At 38.8% G+C, this 25824-nt stretch overlaps 1 protein-coding gene across 3 annotated transcripts in view; it reads right to left on the reverse strand.

Moving 5' to 3' along the window:
- Window positions 1–25824, reverse strand: part of sema6bb (sema domain, transmembrane domain (TM), and cytoplasmic domain, (semaphorin) 6Bb) — a 541651-nt gene that overhangs the window by 136358 nt on the left and 379469 nt on the right. For 2 of the 3 annotated variants that reach the window (XM_057840419.1, XM_057840420.1), the window contains exons 13-16: window positions 17025–17156; window positions 11790–11939; window positions 11551–11583; window positions 7967–8146 (exon numbers count right to left, since the gene is read on the reverse strand). In XM_057840419.1, the coding sequence (XP_057696402.1) occupies window positions 7967–8146; window positions 11551–11583; window positions 11790–11939; window positions 17025–17156 (495 nt within the window). The remainder of the gene's footprint in view (window positions 1–7966; window positions 8147–11550; window positions 11584–11789; window positions 11940–17024; window positions 17157–25824) is intronic. The other variant, XM_057840421.1, reaches the window with a different exon arrangement.

Raw genomic sequence — 25824 nt, forward strand, 5'->3', positions numbered from 1 at the left:
GTCAGAAAATTACGGTAATAAAGAGGAAAAATGTAAGGACTCTAATGTAGCCCAACGTAGCAGAGTAAGAGTAACGTTTCTTCTTCACAAATCTACTCAAGTTAAAAGTATCGCGTTGATTTCAACCCGGTTTCCCTTCTCTTGGGTCTTACGAATGACCGTATTAATGATAAATATCAGGAAAGACTTTATAGTATTCTGAATTTCTGTGCCCGGAAAAATATCTCACACTCGATCATGGATAGGGCCCCCCTCACTGTTTGGATGGCACAGGATATTCCACTGGACTTTCTAACTTGTGTTTTGCACTCCATAATTGATATTTTTGACTAATCATGGAAACCATTTCTGAACTACACTCACAACCATGTTTCTGGCATTCTGACGAGGGCATTTGTGTTATGTAGTACTTTCTCCCTTGCATACCTTTCATTGTTCTGCACTCTTTTAATGACGTACCTGTTTACTCATCCGAGCTTGCTGTTTTTGTTGTTGTTTGTTATTGTCGGTTTGCTTTCGTTTGTTCTGTCTGTTCTTGTACTTTGTATGGTTGCAAATGTAGAAAATCAATTTTAAAAAAGTAAAGAAAAAAAAGATTTCTCTCAAAAAGTTACTAAAGTACACTGCTAGCCAAAAGTATTGGAACCCCTGCAATTCTGTCAGATAATGCTCAATTTCTCCCAGAAAATGATTGCAATTACAAATGCTTTGGTAGTAATACCTTCATTTGTTTTGCTTGCAATGAAAAAACACAAAAAAGAATGGATTTTTTAAATCATTATGACTTTGCATAAAACTCCAAAAAATGGGCTGGAGAAAAGTATTGAAATCCTTTGAAGCAAGCATCAATACCTCAGGAATTGGCATCTGAGGTGTCCTGTAAAAATTTCGCAGCATTCTTTACACACAAAGTACTAAAGATTAGACAGACTGTGTGCAACTCCAGATTAACAAATGTTACACTAAATGCCTCCCAAAATGTCCCCCACGTCAATCTTAGACAGTTTAGCCTCTTGGACTATGCCACTTTAACAGAAATTGTGTCAAAATTAAAGCCCACAACATGCTACCTTGACATCCTTCCTTCAAACTTTTTCAAAACTGTTTTTCATTGCATAGCCCCGGACATACTTCAGATACTTCTCTCCAAACAGGAGAGTTTCCTCAGACTTTAAAAGCTGCAGTAATAAAACCGCTCCTAAAAAAACCTAATCTGGATGCCTCAACCATTAGTAATTACAGGCCAATATCAAATCTGACATTCCTGGGGAAAATTATCGAAAGGGTTGTGTTCGAACAGATCCAGACTTTTATGATGCAAAACAATCTTTTTAACTCATTTCAGCCTGGATTTCGGCAACAACACAGCACCGAGACCGTGCTTATCAAAGTCCTAAATGATATTCGTCGGAATACCGATGCAGGCAAATCATCTGTTCTGCTACTATTGGATCTCAGCGCCGCATTTGACACGGTTGATCACAACATACTACTCAGCAGATTGGAACAGTGGGTAGGCCTTACTGACACTACTCTTCACTGGTTCACATCCTATTTACATGATAGGGATTTCTTTGTGTCAATCGGAAACTATCAGTCAGAACAAACCAAATTCACGTGTGGAGTCCCTCAAGGGTCAATTCTTGCACCACTCTTATTTAACATCTATATGCTTCCGTTAGCTCAGATAATGGAACAGTATGACATCTCCTATCACGCCTATGCAGATGACACACGACTGTACATTTCTGTGTCCCCGCATGATTATAGTCCCTTAGTCACCCTGAGTAAATGCATTCATCAAATCAATGAATGGATGTGCCAGAATTTTCTCCAGTTAAATGTGGAGAAGACAGAGGTGATAATTTTTGGGCCAAAAAAGGAAAGGTCAAAGATAAGCAGCCAACTTAGCAGAATGTCACTCACAGCTACAAATCAGGTCAGAAACCTCGGCGTAATTATTGACTCAGACCTAAAATTTGATAGCCATCTAAAGTCAGTCACTAAATCCGCTTATTACCACCTAAAAAATATAACCAGAATTAAGGGGCTTCTGACACAACAAGACATGGAAAAACTTATGCATGCATTCATTTTCAGCAGATCTGACTATTGCAACGGTATATTTACAGGTCTTGATAAAAAATCAGTCAGGAAGCTGCAGCTAGTACAGAATGCTGCAGCCAGAGTCCTCACAAATACAAGGAAGCTGGACCACATTACACCGGTTTTGAAATCGCTACACTGGCTTCCAGTGAGTCAAAGGATAGACTATAAAATACTAATGCTCGTCTACAAAACACTTAATGGCCTTGGACCAAAACACATGCTTGACTTGTTAGATTCCTATGAGACATCTAGACCCCTAAGGTCGTCTGGAACCGGTCTTTTGCATGTTCCAAGAACAAGAACCAAGCAGGGTGAGGCAGCATTTAGTTACTATGCTCCTCACCTCTGGAACAAGTTACCCGAACCTCTGAAGTATGCTCAAACTGTTAGCTCTTTTAAATCAGGGCTAAAAACGCTTTTGTTTAGCACAGCATATCCATAACTGTCTATATATTTCAATCTACCTGCTTTCTATTCCTCTTGTGCTTATTTCCATTGCTGATTTCAATTATTATTAGGAGTAGTAGTTTTTGTTTTATTTTTTATTTTTGTTTTATTTGTATTTATTTATTTTAATTCTGTGATTAAGTGCGATCTTTTGTCTTGGTTTTTACGTTGTATTGATTTAAATGTGATTTTTATGCTCTTCATGTGATGTAAAGCACTTTGAATTGCCTCGTGTTGAATTGTGCTATATAAATAAATTTGCCTTGCCTTGCCTTGAAAAATCATGTGATTCTTCTCTAATTTGTGTAACAAACAGCACCTGTTACTTACCTGCGGCACCTAACAGGTGGTGGCAATAACTAAATCACACTTGCAGTCAGTTAAAATGGATTAAAGTTGACTCAACCTCTGCCCTGTGTCCTTGTGTGTACCACATTGAGCGTGAAGAAAAGAAAGAAGACCAAAGAACTGTCTGAGGACTTGAGAAGAAAAATTGTGAGGAAGCATTGGCAATCTCAAGGCTACAAGCAATCTCTAAATACCTGAATGTTCCTGCGTCTACTGTGCGCAGTGTCATCAAGACAAGGCAAAATTTATTTATATAGCACAATTCAACACAAGGCAATTCAAAGTGCTGTACATCACATGAAGATCATAAAATCACATTAAATCAATAGAACGTAAAAACAAAGACAATTGAAACAGGAAATAAATTATACATAAAAATCGCATTTAATCATGATTAGAATAAGAAAAAAAAATACCACTACTACTACTACTATTACTAATTAAAAATCAGCAATGGAGATAAAGCACAAGAGTAATAGAAAGAAAATAGATTGAAATATATAGATTGTTATGGATATGCTGTGCTAAACAAGAGCGTTTTTAGCCCTGATTTAAAGGAGCTAACAGTTTGAGCATACTTCAGACATTCAGGTAACTTGTTCCAGAGGTGAGGAGCATAATAACTAAATGCTGCCTCACCCTGCTTGGTTCTTGTTCTTGGAACATACAGGAGACCAGTTCCAGACAACCTTAGGGGTTTATATGTTTCAATAAGTCAATCAATAAGTGTAAAGCCCATGGCATTGTGGCTAACCTCCATAGGTGTGGACGGAAAAGAAAATTGACGAGAGATTTCAACGAAAGATTGTGCGGATGGTGGATAAAGAACCCGGACTAACATCCAAACAAGTTCAAGCTGTCCTGCAGTCCGAGGGTACAACAGTGTCAACCCGTACTATCGATCGCCGTCTGAATGAAAAGAGACTCTATGGTAGGATAGCCAGGGAGACCCTACTTCTGGAGTTTGCCAAAACATACCTGAGAAAGCCAAAAATGTTTTTGAAGAATGTTCTCTGGTCAAACGAGACAAAAGTATGGCTTTTTGGGAAAAGGCATCAACATACAGTTTACAGGAAAAAAGAAGAGGCCTTCAAAGAAATGAATACGGTCCCCACAGTCAAACATGGTGGAGGTTCCCTGATGTTTTGGGGTTGCTTTGCTACCTCTGGCACTGGACTGCTTGACCGTGTGCATGACAGTGTGAGAAAGCTGGGTCTCCCTCAGAGGTCAAGGGTCTTCCAGCAGGACAATGACCCAAAACACACTTCAAAAAGCACTAGAAAATGGTTTGAGAGAAAGCACTGAAGACCTCTAAAGTGGCCAGCAATGACTCCAGACCTGAATCCCATAGAACACCCGTGGAGAGATCTGAAAATAGCAGTTTTTATAAAGGCACGATTCAAATCTCAGAGAGCTGGAGCAGTTGGCAAGAAACTAATTGATGGATACCGGAAGCAGCTGTTCGCTGTTATTTTGTCTAAAGGTTGTGCTACCAAGTATTAGGCTAAGGGTACCAATACTTTTGTCCGGCCCATTTTTTGGAGTTTTGTGTAAAATGATAATGATTTAATTTGTTTTTTCATTCTCTTTTGTGTTTTTTTTTTTCATTGCAAGCGACATAAATGAAGATATTACTATCAAAGCATTTGTAATTGCAATGAATTTCTGGGAGAAATTGAGCATTATCTGACAGAATTGCAGGGGTGCAAATTAGAGATGTCCCGATCGATCACGTCATTTTCAAAGTATCGGAATCGGCAAAAAAATATCGGACATGCCTTTTTTAAATATATACATATATATATATTTTTTTTAAATTAAATTGTTTTCTAATTGTATTTAACGTTACAGACATGTGTTACTCTTCCAGAGTCTTTAGTTTAAGCTTAAGGTAGAGTTATCAAATTTATCGCGTTAACGGCGAGAATGAATATTTATTACATTTATCACGTTACAATATTTAACGCAATTAACGCATGCACCGCACGACCCACTCACGCATTGTCGCGTTCAATCTGTAATGGCGCCATTTTACCCATACAATATCTAGAGCTAAAAGGCAGCGTAAATGAGTAGAGAGAATTTTGGCAGCCTTTGGAACCTTTTTTTAAATGGCTAAAGCCTTACAATCCCTCTCCCAACGATTAGAATATACGTGGGAAGCAATGTGGGGAAGAAAGGTAGTAGTTGATCTTTTTCTTAACACCCTATGTTATTTCCCAACGCAGAGAAGATACATCAATTGGTGCTACTACGCACAGTCATGGTTGCACTTCCCATCATGCATTTGGGCTGAACAGTTAAATGGCTACAGTATCATTTACTGAAAGCTCAACAAATACACTAGATGGCAATATTTAGTCACAATATACAAAGTCAAGTTTATCTTTTAAGAATTACATGTCTTTCTATCCGTGGATCCCTCTCACAGAAAGAATAATGTAAATGCCATTTTGAGGATTTATTGTCATGATAAACAAATACAGTACTTATGTACTGTATGTTGAATGTATATATTTGTCCGAGTTTTATTCATTTTTTTCTTAATGCATTGCCAAAATGTATATGATCGGGAAAAATTATCGGGAACGATTGGAATTGAATCGGGAGCAAAAAAAAAAAGGAATCGGCAGATACTCAAACTAAAACGATCGGGATCGGATCGGGAGCAAAAAAACATGATCGGAACAACCCTCGTGCCAATACTTTTGGACAGCAGTGTAAATGTAATGGAGTAAATCTCTGACCACCGTTCCTGAAAGGGTTACCAAATGTGTGTGAGTACTCTCACCACCTTTGAATATTTGCATTTTATCCATAAAAACATACCAAACGATCATTAGAGGGAATCAATTCACGTGAATGGCCCTGAGGTGACTAACAGACCATGTTATTTGCTACAAAACTCGCCAATTATTACCTTGCTGGAAATGCAAAGTGAGGTCATACTATTATGATGATTATATGCTGCTGCAACAACATCATCATCCCACTGGTATTTTCTAGAAAATAGCAAGAAAAGTGAAGCCCACATGCCAACATTATTGCAGAGAAAATACACCGTCCTTGTTTCAAAACATTTTGTAATAAGTTTAAATGTCTAAAACGTGGGAGGTGTTAAACTATTTAAGACGCGTTATCGCTTTGCTTTTCTCCAGTTGATTTTATCCTCATGAAATGATTTGAAGATAATTATTATGAAACCATTTCTCTTTAATGAAAAGCATGTAAAGTAAGCGCTTAATTATTCATTGACTACTTTAATGTGATTTGTGTGTGTGTTTTAAGATCAAGAATGACACACAAAAAAAGCAATAAAATACTACAAATTTGTGTGACGTGATGAAATAAATGGATTCGCCATCGGTGGTCATTTGTTAGTTTTTTTTTCCTTCATTCTGGACGATTCCAGCGATAGGTTGGAGCCGCTAAATGCACGGTTGTTTCGTAGCTTTGCCGTTGCAGCTGCTAGTAGTCATCTCTCTTGTTCGTCTTTGTTAAATCGGCGAGCATTGTTTACATCATATTCCTATTGCACATTTATGCCATGAGGTAACGTGTTCGTTTAGCATCTTTGGGATGTGTAGTAACTCTGACTGTAAAGTGCTTAGTTGCCGCCACATTTTGTGGCCAAATTGACCTCGTGTGTGTACGGCGTACTTCCAGGTTGTGCGCGCGCATTCGCGCCCGTCCCCACATTTGTGTTTATTGCACTGTGCAATTCATTTGTGTGTTGTTGATTATAAATCTAAAACCTAACCAGAAGTTCAGATTTTTTGACATGAGGCTTAATCTTCTAGTTAGCGGGGGCGTCATTAGTCGGGGGAGTTGATCTCAACAAATTCCATGCAGTTTGTCAGTTATGTGTTAGTTTCAGGGCTCCAGAGTGGCTGAGATACCGCGAGTGACTGGTGTTCAAAATCAACTCCATCCACTAATTGAACGCCCGCTAACTCGAAGGTTAAGTCATGTGAAAAATTCTGATCTTCCCCTTTAAATTTAATTATCAGAAAGTCTGTTTCATGCAATGACATTTTTCTGTTGTCATTCTTATGTTGAGGCAGCAAAGGGAGAAAATTTGGTAAAAAGGAAATTACTTATAAATAGGGCTGTCAAAATTATCGTGTTAACAGGCGGTAATTATTTTTTTAAATTAATCACGTTAAAATATTTGATGCAATTAACGCACATGCCCCGCTCAAACAGATTAAAATGACAACAGAGTATAATGTCCGCTTGTTGCTTGTTTAGTTACTTGTTTGGCGCCCTTTGCTGGCTCTTGGGTCCAACTGATTGACATCAACAATGGCGAGCTACTAGTTTATTTTTTTGATTGAAAATTTTTAAAAATTTTATGAAAACGAAAACATTAAGAGGGGTTTTAATATAAACTTTCTACAACTTCTACTAACATTTATCTTTTAAGAACTACAAGTCTTTCTATCCATGGATCGCTTTAAGAGAATGTTAATAATGTTAATGCCATTTTGTTGATTTATTGTTATAATAAACAAATACAGTACTTATGTACCGTATGTTGAATGTATATATCCGTCTTGTGTCTTATCTGTCCATTCCAACAATGATTTACAGAAAAATCTGGCATATTTTATACATGGTTTGAATTGCGATTAATTACGATTAATTAATTTTTAAACTGTGATTAACTCGATTAAAAAACTTAATTACCGCCCGTTAACGCGTTAATTTTGACAGCCCTACTTTAAATACCCTCTACTTTTTGAGCAGAATTCTAGCTTTGTATAGGGTAATGTTCCTATTGTTGAAAGCACAAAGGTGTGTAATAAACACCTAGCACATTTATATTTTGCATTTTGTTTTCTTACTGTAACGAAAGTGAACCGAACCGTGACCTCAAAACCGAGGTACGTACCGAACCGAGATTTTTGTGTACCGTTACACCCCTAGTAACTAGATTACTTTTTTGAGGCATAATCAGTAATTAAAAAACTTTTTCAAATTATCTGTGACAACACTGCCTGTGACCTAAACTGAGTCACCTTATTTGAGAGTACAAAAAGCCAATGTGTAAATTTGTTACTTTTCAGGGTTGAAGCCTTCCAACTCCTCCAGAAAGATGTTGCTGCTGGTGACCGTGTTGTCCTGGTTTGGCATGATGAGGAACTTAAGCACGGTCCCCCGACTGGAGCCCAAAAACAGCACGGTTCGGTTCCGGTGCGGTCCGGCCTCCGAGTCCACCACCATCTTATTCAGCTGGTACCTGCGGACAATTGAATTGAGGTCGGGATCATTTATTTCGCCAGAAACAAAAGCAAAAACAAAAACAGAAATGAATGGAATGAATTAGAAACACTGATGTGATTCTCATTGTAGGCTAATTACACTCGATGTCCGCTCGTTAATTATACAAACGGGAACAAAAGAAGAGCTGGACTGGAATCCGGCAACGATGTTGTGCCCAATGCTTTATTGTATCTTTTTTTATCTTGTTCCCATAATCCCCCGCCAAATGAGTGACAGTGTGAATCCTCGTCGCAGATGATGGAAAGTGTGTGACGGAATAACCTTACTCCATTACTTTCAAGGCGGTCTCGCTAGGCTTAATCCTTTTAGGTTGTGAGAGAAACATAATTGTTTACGAGATTATGGATTGTGTTTGGAGGCAGATAAGCGGGGATGCAAAGTTTTACCGCTATGCGCACGGCGAGGAATGCAGTATACAGCGGGCTAATTTTTCAGTCTTTTTTTTTTTTAAATACCTTGTGCGGCAATCAGAAGTTAGGGATTCAGTTTTGGACAAAATACTAAGTTGTGGTCAAAATTCACACTATTCATGAAGAACTTCGACGAAACTTCATTTCGATTTTACAAGCTCAGAAATAATCGATTTGCGGTTTAATGGACAGCATCTGCCAGAAACATCCACAATTACCATATTTTCCGCACTAGGAGTAGAAGGCGCACTTTTGAGAAAAATGAAGGATTTAGGTGCACCCACATACTTCACTATCAGTTGACGGCAAACGGGGCTCGAGGCCGCTCTGTAGTAAAGTTGAAATATGTTTAAAACCAAAGCCGCTAGCGACCTAAAACCAAAACAGGCACCTCCCTTATATGAGTCTCCATGAGCAGTGGCATAAAAAAATTCAAAGTCGTTCCGTAATAAAGTCCCGATTAATTATTTTTATATAAGTATAACAAAAGTTAAAATGGCTATAAAGTTGTCAGATCTTACGCTAGATTCACAAAAATCGCCAAATGCAGAGATAATCACTGATATTTTCAGGATCAATAGCAATATTTACCATTTCATAAGTTTTTGCCTGAAATAGCGACTAATTTTTTTTATTTAGTGCATAGCGGCACATTATAATTAGAGTTGCCCGATAATGACTTTTTAACCAACAGCAGATAACCAAATATCGTTTAACTCCCAAAATCCGATACAGATATATGCGGTCGTGCATTTAACGTGTTATTCCTAATTGTATTGTGATGCCCCACTGGATGCTTTAACAATGATAAATGTAACAACTTCAAGGTTTTTAAAATAAAATAAATATTCTGTGAAAAATAAAAACTTCACATATATATTATAGAAAATACTTGTCCCATATAAATAATATAAATTGAAATGAGCAAAAATGTCCATAATTAATTAAATGGAATCATTCACAATTAAATCATATTAACAGTAGTTACTGCAAAGTGCCGCTAGGGAGCAACCAAAGCATTACAAATACAGGGAGGCAATCACAGGCCACGTAAATGAAGCGAAAATTTCCGAGATGCATTTTGCTGGGCTTTTGAACAGATTTTTTGTATTTTATTACTTTTATTAGTGACTGTTTCTTTCTGGTAAAGCAGTAGTTATATATGTAATACGTTTATAATTAATTATTTTTCAATCATATATTGCTCATTTAATTTTTGCACTATGAATGCAAATGGTCTGCTCACCTAACAAACCCGGAGCTAAGCTTGACTGCTGTGCTAAACTGTGACCGGCCCTTGTACAAAGGCTGAAGGCTTCTACATTCACTTTGAGGGAAACATGCATATTGGCCTAAAACCGATCATGAAAACCCGATGTCGATATTATTTGATATCATTTATAAATTTCATATCATAAATTTCAACTGAGTCGAAAATTCAGGTGACGTCACCAGTGTAGTAACGGAACTCGTTCGTAACTCGAGGAATCCCTGTATTAATTTACAATCATTGATACTGTTTTGGGTGTTCGTTCATGCTTCAAATTAGCGGACAACGCCATTTAGTCTGTAAATTCGATGATTATCTGTAGGGAGACAGCGTATGGTAATTGATGTACGTAATTGATGGAAAGTCATTGGTTAATTTTGAATCTGATCAATGTTTTGCAATTGGAATGAATGACATTCCTCCACCCCTTTCACATTGGACAATTGAACCATCTTTTTGTATGCTTGCTGTCCTGTATTTTGCGTTGAATTTAAACCATGAATTTGCGAGCTTTCCATGTAAACGAGGACTCGCAAAAGTTTTCAAATTAATATTTTCAAAGTATCGGAATCGGCAAAAAAATATCGGCCATGCCTTTTTTAAATATATATATATTTTTTAATTAAATTGTTTTCTAATTGTATTTAACGTTTCAGACATAATATGTTACACTCATCCAGAGTCTTTAGTTTAGGCTTAAGATAGGGTTATCAGATTTATCCCAATAACGGTGGTAATTAATTTTTTAAAAAATGTATCACGTTGAAATATTTAACGCAATTAATGCATGCGCTGCACGACCCACTCACGCATTGTTGCGCTCAATCTGTAATGGCGCCGTTTTACCTATATAGAGAGATAAAAGGCAGCGTAAAATGAGTAGAGTGAATTTTGGCAGCCTTTGGAGCCTTTTTTTAATTGGCTAAAGCCTTACAATCTCTCTCCCTACAATTAGAAATATCATGGGAAGCAATGTGGGGAAGCAAGGTAGTAATTGATCTTTTTCTTAACACCTTATGTTATTTCCCAATGCAGAGAAGATATATCAATTGGTAGCACTACGCACAGTCATGGTTCCACTTCCCATCATGCATTTGGCATGGCCACAGTATCATTTACTGCAAGCTCAACAAATACACTAGATGGCAATATTTAGTCACAATATACAAAGTCACAAGTCTTTCAATCCTTGGATCCCTCTCACAGAAAGAATGTTAATAATGTAAATGCCATCTTGAGGATTTATTGTCATAATAAACAAATACAGAACTTATGTACTGTATGTTGAATGTATATATTGTATAATGTATAAACACGTGGTAAGATTTGTTTTCTAATCTTGGCAAGAGAGTCCGAGTTTTATTCATTTTTTTCTTAATGCATTGCCAAAATGTATATGATCGGGAAAAATTATCGGGAATGATTGGAATTGAATCGGGAGCAAAAGAAAAGCAATCGGATCGGGAAATATCGGGATCGGCAGATACTCAAACTAAAACGATCGGGATCAAAAAAACATGATCGGAACAACCCTAATTATAAGTAAGATGGCAGGGCAACATAACCCTTTAGCAAATTGAAATAGATGTCAATTTGAACCTGATTTTCAGGGAAGTCAGTGTGAAAGGGGTTAATGATTGATGACACGCTCTACTTTTGAGTGATTTTTTTTTTCCTTACCTTGTTTTTAAACCTACATCCAATGTGGCACCTCTAAGAAAAGGGAAAAAAGATCATGTGCGTTAAACGTTTTTCGCATCTAATGCGAAATTTCCAACAAGTTTTCAAGAATGGTAATTGAGAAATACCCAACGAAAATTGGAAATTGAACGAATAAATTGCACTCCAAAATTAAATGAAGCGACTAGTGGATTAGTATTTGTGTACGCTGATGCGCTGATTTGGTTTTACGATCTCACCTGACCATGGTTTTGACAATCCACGGCCTTTGTCCGAGTGATGGGACGGCCTCATCCATTAGTGGATGAGTCTTGACAAAGTTGAGCATCTCATCAGGAAAGGAGTTCGACGAATTAAATCTGGAACCCTGAATGGCGCAGCCACCAGGTCTGGGAAAGGGAAGGTCAAAACAAGTTAAATCTGGATTCCTTCACTTAATCTCTCATGATGCTTGTCATGACGACTGGTATTTACAGTCATGTGAAAAAATTAGAACAGTCCATTAAATACTCATTTCTTTATTAAGAAATGTTCACATATCAATGTCTGATCTAGTTTTTCTTTATCTCTGGAAAAGAAAGTGATTTTATTGCGGGTAAACAACAAAAATTACCATTGTTTTACTCATTAAACCAAATATGTCAACAAAAATGCGTATTCTAACTGAGGAAAAAGTTAGAACACAATACCACCTAATAGCTAGTGTAACCCCCTTTGGCTGAAATAGCTTCAGCGAGACGCTTTTTGTAGGCATCTATCAGTCTATGACATCGGTCTGAAGAAAGTTTTCCCCACTCCTCAACGCAGAATACTTTCAGCTGTGAGATGTTTGAGGGGATTCTTCCATGTACAGCCCGTTATAAGTCACCCCACAGCATCTCAATGGGATTTAGATCTGGGCTTCGACTCGGCCATTCCAGGACTTTCTTCCTTTTCAGCCAGTCCTTGATGGATTTACTGGTACTTTTTGAGTCATTGTCATGTTGCAGGGTCAAGTTTCACTTCAGCTTCAATTTTTTCACAGATGATCTCACATGTTCCTCAAGCCCCCTTTGATACACGATATAACTTATGGTGGATTCTATGATTGTGAGATGGCCATGTCCTGCTGCAGCAAAGCATCCCCAAACCATGACACTTCCATCTCCATTCTTCACAGTTGGTATGTTATTTTCCTGTAATATAACTTCAGTGACACGCTTTTTGTAGCCATCTACCAGTCTTTGACATCTGTCTGAAGAAAGTTTGCCCCACTCCTCAATGCAGAATACTTTCAACAGTGACTGACTGTTGAAGTGAGAGAAAACAGCATGGTGAGATCAAAGGAGCTGTCTGAGGCCTTCAGAAAGACGATTTTAGACGCTTATGAGTCTGGTAAGTCCTTTCAAAAGATCTGAAAAGAATATAAAATTAGCCATTCCACTGTCCGTAAAATAGTCTACAAGTGGAAGACATTCAAAACAACTTCCAACATGCCCAGGTCTGGCCATCCAAGCAAGTTCAAGCAGAAAGCAAACCGCAAGATGCTAAAAGAAGTCTCCAAAAACCCTAAAATGTCATCTCGGGACCTACAGCAGGCTCTTTGTTGATGTGAAAGTGCATGCCTCTACAATCAGAAAGAGACTTCCCAAGTTTAACCTTCATGGGAGGTGTGCAAGGAGGAAACCTTTGCTCTCCAAGAAGAACATAAATGCCAGACTGAATTTGCCAAAGTGAATGTAGACAAAGACCAGGACGTCTGGAATAATGTTCTTTGGACAGAGGAATCTAAAATTGAATTATTTGGACACCAGAAAAGAGGACATGTTTGGCGTATACCCAATACAGCATTCCAGGAAAAGAACCTCATACCAACTGTGATGCATGGAGGTGGAAGTGTCATGGTTTGGGGATGCTTTGCTACAGCAGGACCTGGCCAGCTCATTATCATAGAATCCACCATGAATTCTATCGGGTATCAGAGGGTGCTTGAGGAACATGTGAGATCATCTGAGAAAAAATTAAAGCTGATGCGAAACTGGATCCTGCAACATGACAATGACCCAAAACATACCAGTATATCCACCAAGGACTGGCTGAAAAGGAAGAAAGTCATGCAATGGCCGAGTCAAAGCCCAGATCTTAATCCCATTGACCTGCTGTGGGGTGACCTGAAACGGGCTGTTCATGCAAATGCAAGAAACCCCTCAAACATCACACAGCTAAAAGTATTCTGCGTTGAGAAGTGGTGCCAACTTTCTTCAGACCGATGTCAAAGACTGGTGGATGGCTACAAAAAGCGTCTCACTGAAGTTACTTCAGCCAAATGGGGTAACACAGGCTATTAGGTGGTAGGGTTTCCCCAACTTTTTCCTCAGTTAGAATATGCATTTTTGTTGACATATTTGGTTTAAAGAGTAAAACAATGTTATTTTTTGTTGTTTACCCACGATTAAATCACTTTTTTTTCAAGATCAGACACTGATATGTGAATATTTCTTAATAAAGAACTGAATATTTAATGGGGTGTCCTAATTTTTTCACATGACTGTTCATACCAAACTGAGTTTACGGGGTTAGTCATGTGACCTTCCTTAGAGTTTTTACAGTGGGGCAAATAAGTATTTAGTCAACCACCAATTGTGCAAGTTCTCCTACTTGAAAAGTTTACAGCAGCCCGTAATTGTCAACATGGGTAAACCTCAACCATGAGAGACAGAATGTGGAAATAAAAAAAAAAAAAAACAACAGAAAATCACATTGTTTGATTTTTAAAGAATTTATTTCCAAATTAGAGTGGAAAATAAGTATTTGGTCACCTACAAACAAGCAAGATTTCTGGTTGTCAAAGAGGTCTAACTTCTTCTAACGAGGCTCCAATTGTTACCTGTATTAATGGCACCTGTTTTAACTCACTATCAGTATAAAAGACACCTGTCCACAATCTCAGTCAGTCACACTCCAAACTCCACTATGGCCAAGACCAAAGAGCTGTCGAAAGACACCAGAGACAAAATTATAGACCTGCACCAGGCTGGGAAGACTGAATCTGCAATAGGTAAAACGCTTGGTATAAAGAAATCAATTGTGGGAGCAATTATTAGAAAATGGAAGACATACAAGACCACTGATAATCTCCCTTGATCTGGGGCTCCATGCAGGATCTCACCCCGTGGCATCAAAATGATAACAAGAACGGTGAGCAAAAATCGCAGATCCACACGGGGGGACCTAGTGAATGACCTACAGAGAGCTGGGACCACAGTAACAAAGGCTACTATCTGTAACACAATGGGCTGCCAGGGACTCAAATCCTGCACTGCCAGACGTGTCCCCTTGCTGAAGCCAGTACACATCAAGGCCCGTCTGCGGTTCGCTAAAGAGCATTTGGATGATCCAGACAAGGACTGGGAGAATGTGTTATGGTCAGATGAAACCAAAATAGAACTTTTTGGTAGAAACACAGGTTCTCGTGTTTGGAGGCGAAAGAATACTGAATTGCATCCGAAGAACACCATACCCACTGTGAAGCATGGGGGTGGAAACATCATGCTTTGGGGCTGTTTTTCTGCAAAGGGATCAGGAAGACTGATCTGTGTAAAGGAAAGAATAAATGGGGCCATGTATCGAGAGATTTTGAGTGAAAATCTCCTTCCATCAGCAAGGGCATTTAAGATGAGACGTGGCTGGGTCTTTCAGCATGACAATGATCCCAAACACACAGTCAGGGCAACAACGGAGTGGCTTCGTAAGAAGCATTTCAAGGTCCTGGAGTGGCCTAGCCAGTCTCATGATCTAGAAAATCTGTGGAGGGAGTTGAAAGTCCGTGTTGCCCAATGACAGCCCCAAAACATCACTGCTCTAGAGGAGATCTGCACGGAGGAATGTGCCAAAATACCAGCAACAGAGTGTGAAAAGCTTGTGAAGAGTTACAGAAAACATTTGGCCTCCGTTATTGCCAACAAAGGGTACATAACAAAGTATTGAGATGAACTTTTGGTATTGACCAAATACTTATTTTCCAGCATGATTTGCAAATACATTATTTGAAAATCAAACAATGTGATTTCCTGGGTTCTAATAATTGTCCCACATTTGATTTCTTTACACCAAGCGCTTTACCTATTGCAGATTCAGTTTTCCCAGCCTGGTGCTGGTCGACAATTTTCGACAGCTCTTTGGTCTTGGCCATAGTGGAGTTTGGAGTGTGACTGAGGTTTTGGACAGGTGTCTTTTATACCGATTATTAGTTAAAACAGGTGCCATTAGTACAGGCTTCAGCACGTGGACATGTCTGGCAGTGCAAGATTTGAGTCCCTGGCGGCGCATTGCAGCCTCTAAAGTTCAACTACTTTAGAGGCTCTAAACAGGGGGAATCTGACCATTTTTGGCAGCCAGTGTTTAAAAGATAATCACTTATCAAAACAGTTATCACTTAATTTGATAATAGATTAGTTTATTAATCGTGGCACCCCTACTGGACATGTTGTTACTGTGGTCCCAGCTCTCTGTAGGTCATTCACTAGGTCCCCCCGTGTGGTTCTGGGATTTTTGCTCATGGTTCTTGTTTTCATTTTGACGCCACGGGGTGAGATCTTGCATGGACCCCCAGATCGAGGGAGATTATCAGTGGTCTTGCATGTCTTTCATTTTCTAATAATTGTTCCCACAGTTGATTTCTTTACACCAAGCGTTTTACCTATTGCAGATTCAGTCTTCCCAGCCAGGTGCAGGTCTACAATTTTGTTTCTGGTGTCCTTCGACAGCTCTTTGGTCTTGGCCGTAGTGGAGTTTGGAGTGTGACTGATTGAGATTGTGGACAAGTGTCTTTTATACCGATAATGAGTTAAAACAGCTGCCAATAATACAGGAGTGGAGCCTCGTTAGACCTCGTTAGAAGAAGTTAGACCTCTTTGACAGCCAGAAATCTTGCTTGTTTGTAGGTGACCAAATACTTAGGATCCACTCGAATTTGGAAATAAATTCTTTAAAAATCAAACAATGTGATTTTCTGGGTTTTTTCCCCACATTCTGTGTCTTGTGGTTGAGGTTTACCCATGTTGACAATTACAGGCCTCTCTAATATTTTCAAGTGGGAGAACTTGCACAATTAGTGGTTGACTAAATACTTATTTGCCCCACTGATCGACATTAATTTTGGATAGACCAATTTTACCCAATATCCCAGATTGCTTGCCTTTACCTGTGACATCATATAAACTCTTTAGCAGATGCAACTGTGCTCGAGTCTATTGTGTGTGCGAATAACTGATGCCACAAAATGGCTGTTTTTGTAAGCGGTGTCATGTTTTGTGTTTAACTCATTGACTATAACTGACGGCATTAGACTGGTCAAAATGCATTTGACGTCTATCAATGGCAGCCAAGGTTAAAAATAAAATTTTCTTACAGTTTCACATATTACAGTTGAGTCTGGAACATATCTAAGCTTGACTTTGTTACGTCTAACGCTAATTCTCACAAATTGCTTCCACCTTGGCTTGGGAATGACTTCATCAGGAACAGGTGTCCAAATGGACTCTGGTGACTTCTGCTCTTTGAAGCGCCCGTCGAAGACCGCTGCCAACAGCTCCATGTCGAAGGCGCACACAGCCGATCCTGGGATGCTGCGCACAAACACAGACGGAGACAAAACGTCTACAGGCGCTCAACTCAACAGAACCAAGACAGGACTGTGTGGCGAATGAGTGACCGGAAAGAAAAGGTAGATAATTCCACTCCCAATCGGAGAAACAAAAGAAACCTTCCGGGTGCCATTCGGGGACAGTCGCACGCGCAAAAGACGACAAATTGGATTTGGGCTTTTCATATTTTCACAGTCAGTGCTCGAAAACAAAAGGAATTGTTACAGAAAGCAAAACGAAATGACAGGCAAAGATGGAACCTGTCAAGTCGGGCGGCTTAGGAAGAAAAAAAGCAGGCAGTGGATGCAATAGAGAGATTAGAAGAATCTTGGCATGCGTTTCTGGGAAATAAAACAAAACGGGAAATGAGTCACTGATTATTCCTCCTTTCGCAAAAAAGATTCGCATGGAGGAAATGAAGCCGCTGAACAGCTTGCTTCGGTAAAAGGCCCGCTGAATCACGGGGGCGCTTTCACCGGCGATGAACCCTGTCGTGGGGGAGCAGAACATCTGTACGCAGCCCACACACAAATCCTCACAGGGACCACTGATGACTCCCCCTAAAGATTTGGTCCACTGAAACACAGACCACCTTGTGTGAGTGTCAGGAAAATGAGAAGATCCTGCTGATACTTGGCTTTTCAATGTCCTGACAGATGACGAATGGCGTGCGTGGTAAGTGTCGAGTGATTATGTGACAAAAGCACAACAAAAGTGAGTCACCTGAAGACTGACATGAACAAAGAATTCACATTATTTATTGGAGAAGTACCATAATTTTCGGACTGTAAGTCGCTACTCCCCTTCTCTCATTTCGAATCCTGCAGTTTATATAGTCCAGTACAGCTTATTTGTTGATTTATTTGGGTTAATAGGAAACACTTTATTTGACAGTGGCGTCATAAGACTGCCATTACACCAACAGAATTATGACATGACAATGTCATGGGCATTAATAAATGCATATGACATTAGGTGTCATCCGGCAAATTATGTCACTCACTCCAACTCATTTAAAAATTAAGATAATTTGCGAGATGGCAGAAAATTATATCTGTCATAAGCATTCTGTAATGCTCATGGCAGTGTCATGTCATATTTATGATTGTCTTATGACAGTCTTACGGCGCCACTGTCAAATAAAGTGTTACCAAATACCATAACTAGCAATTAATGAAACAACTGGAACAGTAACTGAAGAAATAAATCGAAATAATAATATATATTAGGGCTGTCAAACGATTAAAATTTTTAATCGAGTTAATCACAGCTTAAAAATTAATTAATCGTAATTAATCGCAAATAATTGCAATTCAAACCATCTCTAAAATATGCCATATTTTTCTGTAAATTAATGTTGGAATGGAAAGATAAGACGGATATATACATTCAACATACTGTACATAAGTACTGTATTTGTTTATTATAACAATAAATCCACAAGACGGCATTAACATTAACATTCTTTCTGTGAAAGGGATCCACGGATAGAAAGACTTGTAATTCCTAAAAGATAAATGTGAGTACAAGTTATAGTAATTTTGATAGTTTGTATGTTGTGACTAAATATTGCCATCTAGTGTATTTGCTGAGCTAAACTTAATGTTTGAAATAGTATTATTTTGCATAGCTATTTTGATTGGGAATGCCAGATCTCTTTGCATTGAGCGCGTTTCTTTTTTGTGAACATTATTTTACTTTTGAGAAATAGGAATATTATTTTTGTTGTGCTTTCACTAAATGATACTGTAGTGACTTAAATGTTCTTAACTGCCCAAATGCATGATGAGAATTTGAGCAACCATGAGTCACAGTGGTTGCTGCAAATGGTATATATTCTCTGCGTTGAGTACAATACATGGTGTTAAGAAAAAGATCATCTCCAGTTATTCTTCCCCATGTCGCTTCCCACAATAGTTATAACAGTTGTGGAAGAGATGCCACCGCTTATTCCATTAAATAGCACAGCTCCAATAAATGCCTGCGTTACCAATTCGAAGACGGCGGTGTACATATAAACACCAAGAGGCGATGGATGGCTTTTTGTGGGTACTTTTATTAACAAAATAAAAGCATGTGGGGGATGCAGTACTTGAACCTGCGCTAACTGCGCACTTTCTCTATTCTCTCGCTCCCTCTCTCGCCTGACCACCTTCTTCCTCACTGCTTAATCTGACAATGCCAGTCACATTGAAAATTACAGCGGCCCCCGTGGCGGGTGCCGGTAACACCTGCGTCCACTATAATCTACCACAATAATCTATCAATTATTTACTTGGAATAATCGACATCCACCCAAACCAAGAAACCTAAATGCAAACACTTTCAAAACAAACCATTACAATGCCACTTCAAACAAACGAATCCTCGAAGCAGCAAAATTTGATTCGAAGCTTTTTTCCTAATCGAATTACTTAAATTCGAGTTAATCGATTAATCGTTGCAGCACTACACGATAAGATTTGTGTTCTTATCTTGGCAAGAGATAATATGCAATGATGCTTTAGCCTTTAAAAGGTCTGAGCTGAGTGATCATCAAACACTGAATGTAACTCGTAGCGTTAACATAGCATTCACGCTACCATTACCATAAACATTAGCAAGGTGAGCGTCTTCTTAAAACCCTGTAGACGCAACAATATGTGCTCGTCTGTCCATGTTCATTTGAAATAGTTGGTATTTTACAGACGAAAACAGTTTGAGTGATTGTCGCCAAAAACTAGACAAAGATGAACACATAAAGGCAAAGTTTCCGAGGTACTTCTGCTTTACTTCTGTATTTCTGCTCGCAGCTTCCGTTTCACAATTTCTCCATCCAATCCAACAGTGGAACTGGAGGTACATTACTCATCAAAAACCCTTAAAAAAGGCTAGACATTCCACTTCAAACCATATATACAGGCGCTTCCAGGAGTTCACGCACAGCACAGAGTATCTCGGGGTCTCATCTACGTCATGCTGAATCCATTTTTGTTGATTCCGTAGGTTCCTTTAGTTTGATTTTGCAGTTTTAACTTTGGCATCACACTGCTTACTTCAACCGCAATTCATGTTGTTCTATCTAAACCGTAAGTTCGGAGCAGAAATTTTCCAAAATGGCGCCGCCCATGTTTCGCTCGGGAAACTTGTCTATAGAAATGACTAAAATATTAATTAAAAGGGCTTCCATAAGCATCACTAAGGGGAATTTCAAAAACATGTTCTTTAACTGCATATTTTGCCATAAACCCATGTCACAAACGTACAACTACATACAGGTTTGAAATAAAATCACAAATTTCAAAATAAGAGAGCGTGATCATCACACACAAAATGTAATTTGTAGCATTAGCATAGCATTTGCGTTAGCATTAGCATTTAGCATGGTGAGCGTTGTCTTGTTCTCGTCTGACAATGTTCATTTGAAATGGTTGGAAACCTTTATTTTTGGACGAAAACGTTTGAATTTTACAGCTGAAAACAGTGTTTGTCGACGAAAATGTAAAGGGCTGCCAAGAACGTAGCTAGAAATGAATTTCAATTCTGTTTTTACTTGCACGTTACCCTATGAAACCATATCACAAACATAGTTTTAAAATACAATCACACATTTCAAAAAAAGATATAATTTTAAAACAAACAAAACAAAAAATCCTGCACACCTGATGGGACCCCAAATGGGACAGTTTGAGGCCCACAAACCACCAGTTTAAAACCCCTGTCCTTGAGAGAATTCTGCTGCTTAGCATCAGAACGTTATATCTGTGACTCGTGTTTTGGGAGTTTTTTTTTTCTAGTAGCAACACTTTAAGGCAAGAGTGTGTTTAAATCCCAAGCTGAGTGGTACTTCTATTGACTGCTTGTTTCTTTTTAAAGGTGACAAGGCTGTTTTGGAGGTGCTGCGAGCACTCTTATCGCCACATCGCCCTCCACGGCTTGAAAAGCTGGCACGAGTCTGGCAGTGGATGACACAGTGCTCATCTGAGCCCTGCGGGCACCAGATGTTAGATGTGATACGTCAACTGGGATTGTTTTTTTCTGCGGGCTACTTCACGCCGCTCGCCAGGTTTGCTCATGGCCTCTGCACACAGTTCGACAGGTGCCAATGCCGGTTCAGCACGGGTGTTGTTGTTGGTTCATGTCCAAATACTGGCAGAGGGCCCGTCAAACTCTCATTAAAGACTTGAAACTTGACTTTGGAAGACTAATCCTGGCTCAAAAACCTCATTTCAAAATCCAAATCTTGTTTAAAAGCTTATTTCATGCTTAGAATCCTAATTGGAAAGAAAATGTAGCCATGTCTTGGACATCCATTTTTTTTTTTAACTTTAAATGGGATTTTGTATCACGTTTTAATCATTAAAACCAGTGTTGCTCTAATAACATTTTTTGCCTCCTGATACCGATGCTAATACTTGGGTTGTTCCGATCATGTTTTTTTGCTCCTGAGCCGATCCCGATCGTTTTAGTTTGAGTATCTGCCGATCCCGATATTTCCCGATCCGATTGCTTTTTTTTTTTGCTCCCGATTCAATTCCACCCATTCCCGATAAGTTTTCCCGATCATATACATTTTGGCAATGCATTAAGAAAAAAATGAATAAAACTTGGACGAATATATACATTCAACATACAGTATACAAGTACTGTATTTGTTTATTATGACAATACATTTTCAAGATGGCATTTACATTATTAACATTCTTTCTGTGAGAGGGAGCCACAGATAGAAAGACTTGTAATTCTTAAAGGATAAATGTTACTTTGTATATTGTGACTAAATATTGCCATCTAGAGTATTTGTTGAGCTTTCAGTAAATGATACTGTAGCCATGCCCACATGCATGATGGGAAGTGCAACCATGACTGCGTAGTGCTACCAATTGATATATCTTCTCTGCGTTGGGAAATAACATAGGGTGTTAAGAAAAAGATCAATTACTACCTTGCTTCCAAACATTGCTTCCCACGATATTTCTAATCGTAGGGAGAGGGATTGTTAGGCTTTAGCCAATTTAAAAAAGTCTCCAAAGGCTTCCAAAATTCACTCTACTCATTTTACGCTGCCTTTTAGCTCTCTATATAGGTAAAACGGCGCCATTACAGACTAAGCGTGACTATGCGTGAGTAGGTCGTGCAGCGCATGCATTAATTGCGTTAAATATTTTAACGTGATACATTTTTTAAAAAATTAGTTACCGCCGTTATCGGGATAAATTTGATAACCCTACCTTAAATCTAAACTAAAGACTCTGGATGAGTGTAACATATTATGTCTGTAACGTTAAATACGGTTACAAAACGATTAAATTAAAAAAAATATATATATACATTTGAAAAAAGTCATGTCCGATATTTTTTTGCCGATTCCGATACTTTGAAAATGACGTGATCGGACCCGATCGATCAGCATCATCTATAGCTAATACTGTACCGATACGTTTTTTGATTTAGAAAAAAAAAAAAAGTACAGGTAGTCCCTCGGGTAACGAATTGTGTTCCTATGCTGGCGACGTAACATGAATTTCCGCGCATGTCGGGATTAACACCCTAAAAATTCAAAATAACTATCCGTAAAGTTCAAGTATTCTATTTCGTTTAATCGTGGAGGATACACTGCCCTCTGGTGGCAGGGTTGGGTCTGGCTGGACTGTCGTTCAATAATGCTTCCATACAGGAGCACTCAGACGTCTTACATGAGGATAGCGCCGCTCTGGTTTGGCCTACATTAGGCTGTAAGTTGTTTCAGCTAATATATGTTTGTGTACGCATTTGTAATTAAGTTGAAAGCTACAGTTTGTGGAGTTACATGTGAGCGATTTGCTAGGAGAATTGTAAATATGTTAGCAATTCGTAGCATTTAAGCTACCAGACTTTTGTGAGGCAAATAAGGCTCATTTAATCTAATCGCGGGGGCCAAATGCGGCCCGTGGTCAAATTTCATCCGGCCCCCAGCCTCTGTCATAAAATCAATAACGTCTGGCCCGCACACAAACTTAATAAATTGGTCAGCAGTACTGTTACCGGCATATGAAGGATCTTACACACTAAATGCTGCTCTTCATTTACCCACTAAAAGGCAGCAGCACTCGAAGCAACATTACCCCGTGTGACCCTTTACTTTCAATTTTCTAAAATGGCGACAATCAAAAAAATTGACTGCGACGGCCGACACTTCAAGGATAGGTGAAACTTGGACTACTTCTTCACTAAAATACGCAACTGTGTGTGCCTCATTTGCAAATAGACAGTCGCTGTTTTTAAAGAGTTCGATGTGAGGCGATATTACCAAACATGACACGCTGACATGTACGACAAGATTATAGGGAAGATAAGCAGCGAGAAATTGAAGCAACCTGAACCTAGCAAAATTTCACAGCAGCAGTATTGCGCGAGAGCCCAGGAGTCGAAAGAGAACGACACAGAGGCTAGTTGCGAGATTGTTTAAATTAATAATTTTAAAAAATTAGGCCTGTCAAAATTATCGCGTTAAAGGGCGGTAATTAATTTTTTAAATTAATCATGTTAAAATATTTGACGCAATTAACGCACATGCCCTGCTCAAACAGATTAAAATGTCAGCACACTGCAATCTCCACTTGTTACTTGTGTTTTTTGGAGTTTCGTCGCCCTCTGCTGGCGCTTGGGTGCGACTGATTTTATAGGGTTTAGGCACCTATGAGCATTGTGGAATTATTGACATCACCAATGGCGGGCTGCTAGTTTACTTTTTGATTGAAAATTTTACAAATTTTATTCAAACGAAAACATTAAGAGGGGTTTTAATATAAAATTTCTATAACTTGTACTAACATAATCTTTTAAGAACTACAAGTCTTTCTATCCATGGATCGCTTTAACAGAATGTTAATAATGTTCATGCCATCTTGTTGATTTATTGTTATAATAAACAAATACAGTACTTATGTACCGTATGTTGAATGTATATATCCATCTTGTGTCTTATCTTTCCATTCCAAAAAGAATTTACAGAAAAATATGGCATATTTTATAGATGGTTTGAATTGCGATTAATTACGATAAATTTTTAAGCTGTAACTAACTCGATTAAAAATTTGAATCGTTTGACAGCCCTAAAGAAAATATTAAAGCAAATGTGACACACAGAATGGCTTGCTAAAATTTGCTTAAATATATTGTCTATGTAAAGGACGTCAGCGAAGGTCGGCCCACCACATTTTTACTACACCAAATCTGGCCCCCTTTGCAAAAGGTTTGGACACCCCTGGACTAGATGGATGTTTGAACACCAATTATTCTGTGTCAAGTGTTATTTTTAAATTGAGTGTAGTTTTGAACATTCGCGTGTACAGCTTTACAAACGGTCAAAAGGAAAGGAAGTGAAAAGCTTCAAAAAGCACAATAGCGTACTGCACAAATGCTATTTTTAGACTGCAAGGCTGCGTGACGTCACCAGAACCTGAAGGGGGTCGACATAGAAGCGCGCTCGTATACAACCCATGCTAGTACTGCTTGTTTTTTGCCGGTAATCTTTCAAAAAAAAAAAAAACATGCCAATTAAACACTGCTGCTATGGAACTTGTAGAAACGACTCTAGACATTATGACCGTCCACATATAAAGGATGTTTTCTTCATACGTTTCCCGAAGCTAAAAACTCAGAGAGGAAAAAATGTGAACAATGGATTAACTTGTGCGGATGTCCAAAAGACCAGTTTAACGCCAGCATGGAGAATGTGCAGTAAATATTTTGTTGGTGGCCATGGTCCTACAGATCGACAATTCTGATCTTTTGCCTGCCCGAAGAGGTAAGCCATTTTGATATTTTTATTTATTGATTAATTAGCGTGGCGTTTTGCCGTGCTGCTTCTGTCTGGCAATGAATGACCTCGGAAAAATCAAAATGGTATCTGACTGCCACTGTTGTTACATGTTATGTTGTAAAGAAACAACTTTAGTAAGGGGGAAGTGTAAATAAATGAATAGAATGAAGAGTGTTCGTTGTCTGTCACTGAGTAGCATTTGTGATCGCTTCACAAAAATAGCAATTTAAATTACCCCCAGGAACGGTCAGAGATGTAAGACAACCAGAGGATATAATATGTAAGGACGATAGGGCATATGGTGGTAAAGGATAGATTGTTGAAACAGGAGAATGTTATTGTCATTGGCGTAAGGCACAGGTGTCAAACCGATTCCAAAAAGGGCCAAGAGGGTGCAGGTTTGCTTTCCAACCAATGAAGAGGACACCTTTTCACAAATTAGATCTTTTACATGTGTAATCAGTTAAACTTTGTCAGGTGCTACTTGTTTCAGCAGGAAGTTAATTGGTTAAACTCTCTGCGCGGTATCGGTTGGAACAAAATCCAGCACCCACTTGGCCCTTTCTGGAATCGGTTTGACACCTGTGGCGTGAGGCAATGCACACAAGAAAAAGGTGTCGTAAAAATGCTACCTCTGGATTAGGTGGGCTCTATTTCAGCCTTCGACACTCAAGCTATCTCTTTAACTGAACATTTGTATGTTCTTCCACATCTTTACCAGTGAATTTGGCACCAGAGACATCATTTTCGGACAGAATTGGTAGGTTTAGCTCAAAAATCTCGTTTGTACACTATTTACAAAGTGTTGCTAGGCGGGTCAAGCTCGCGTTTGTATCTAATGCTAATTGCATGCTAGACGTCCAATCC

This window comes from Corythoichthys intestinalis, chromosome 7 (assembly GCF_030265065.1).
Source record: "Corythoichthys intestinalis isolate RoL2023-P3 chromosome 7, ASM3026506v1, whole genome shotgun sequence".
NCBI classification, from domain to species: Eukaryota; Metazoa; Chordata; class Actinopteri; order Syngnathiformes; family Syngnathidae; genus Corythoichthys; species Corythoichthys intestinalis.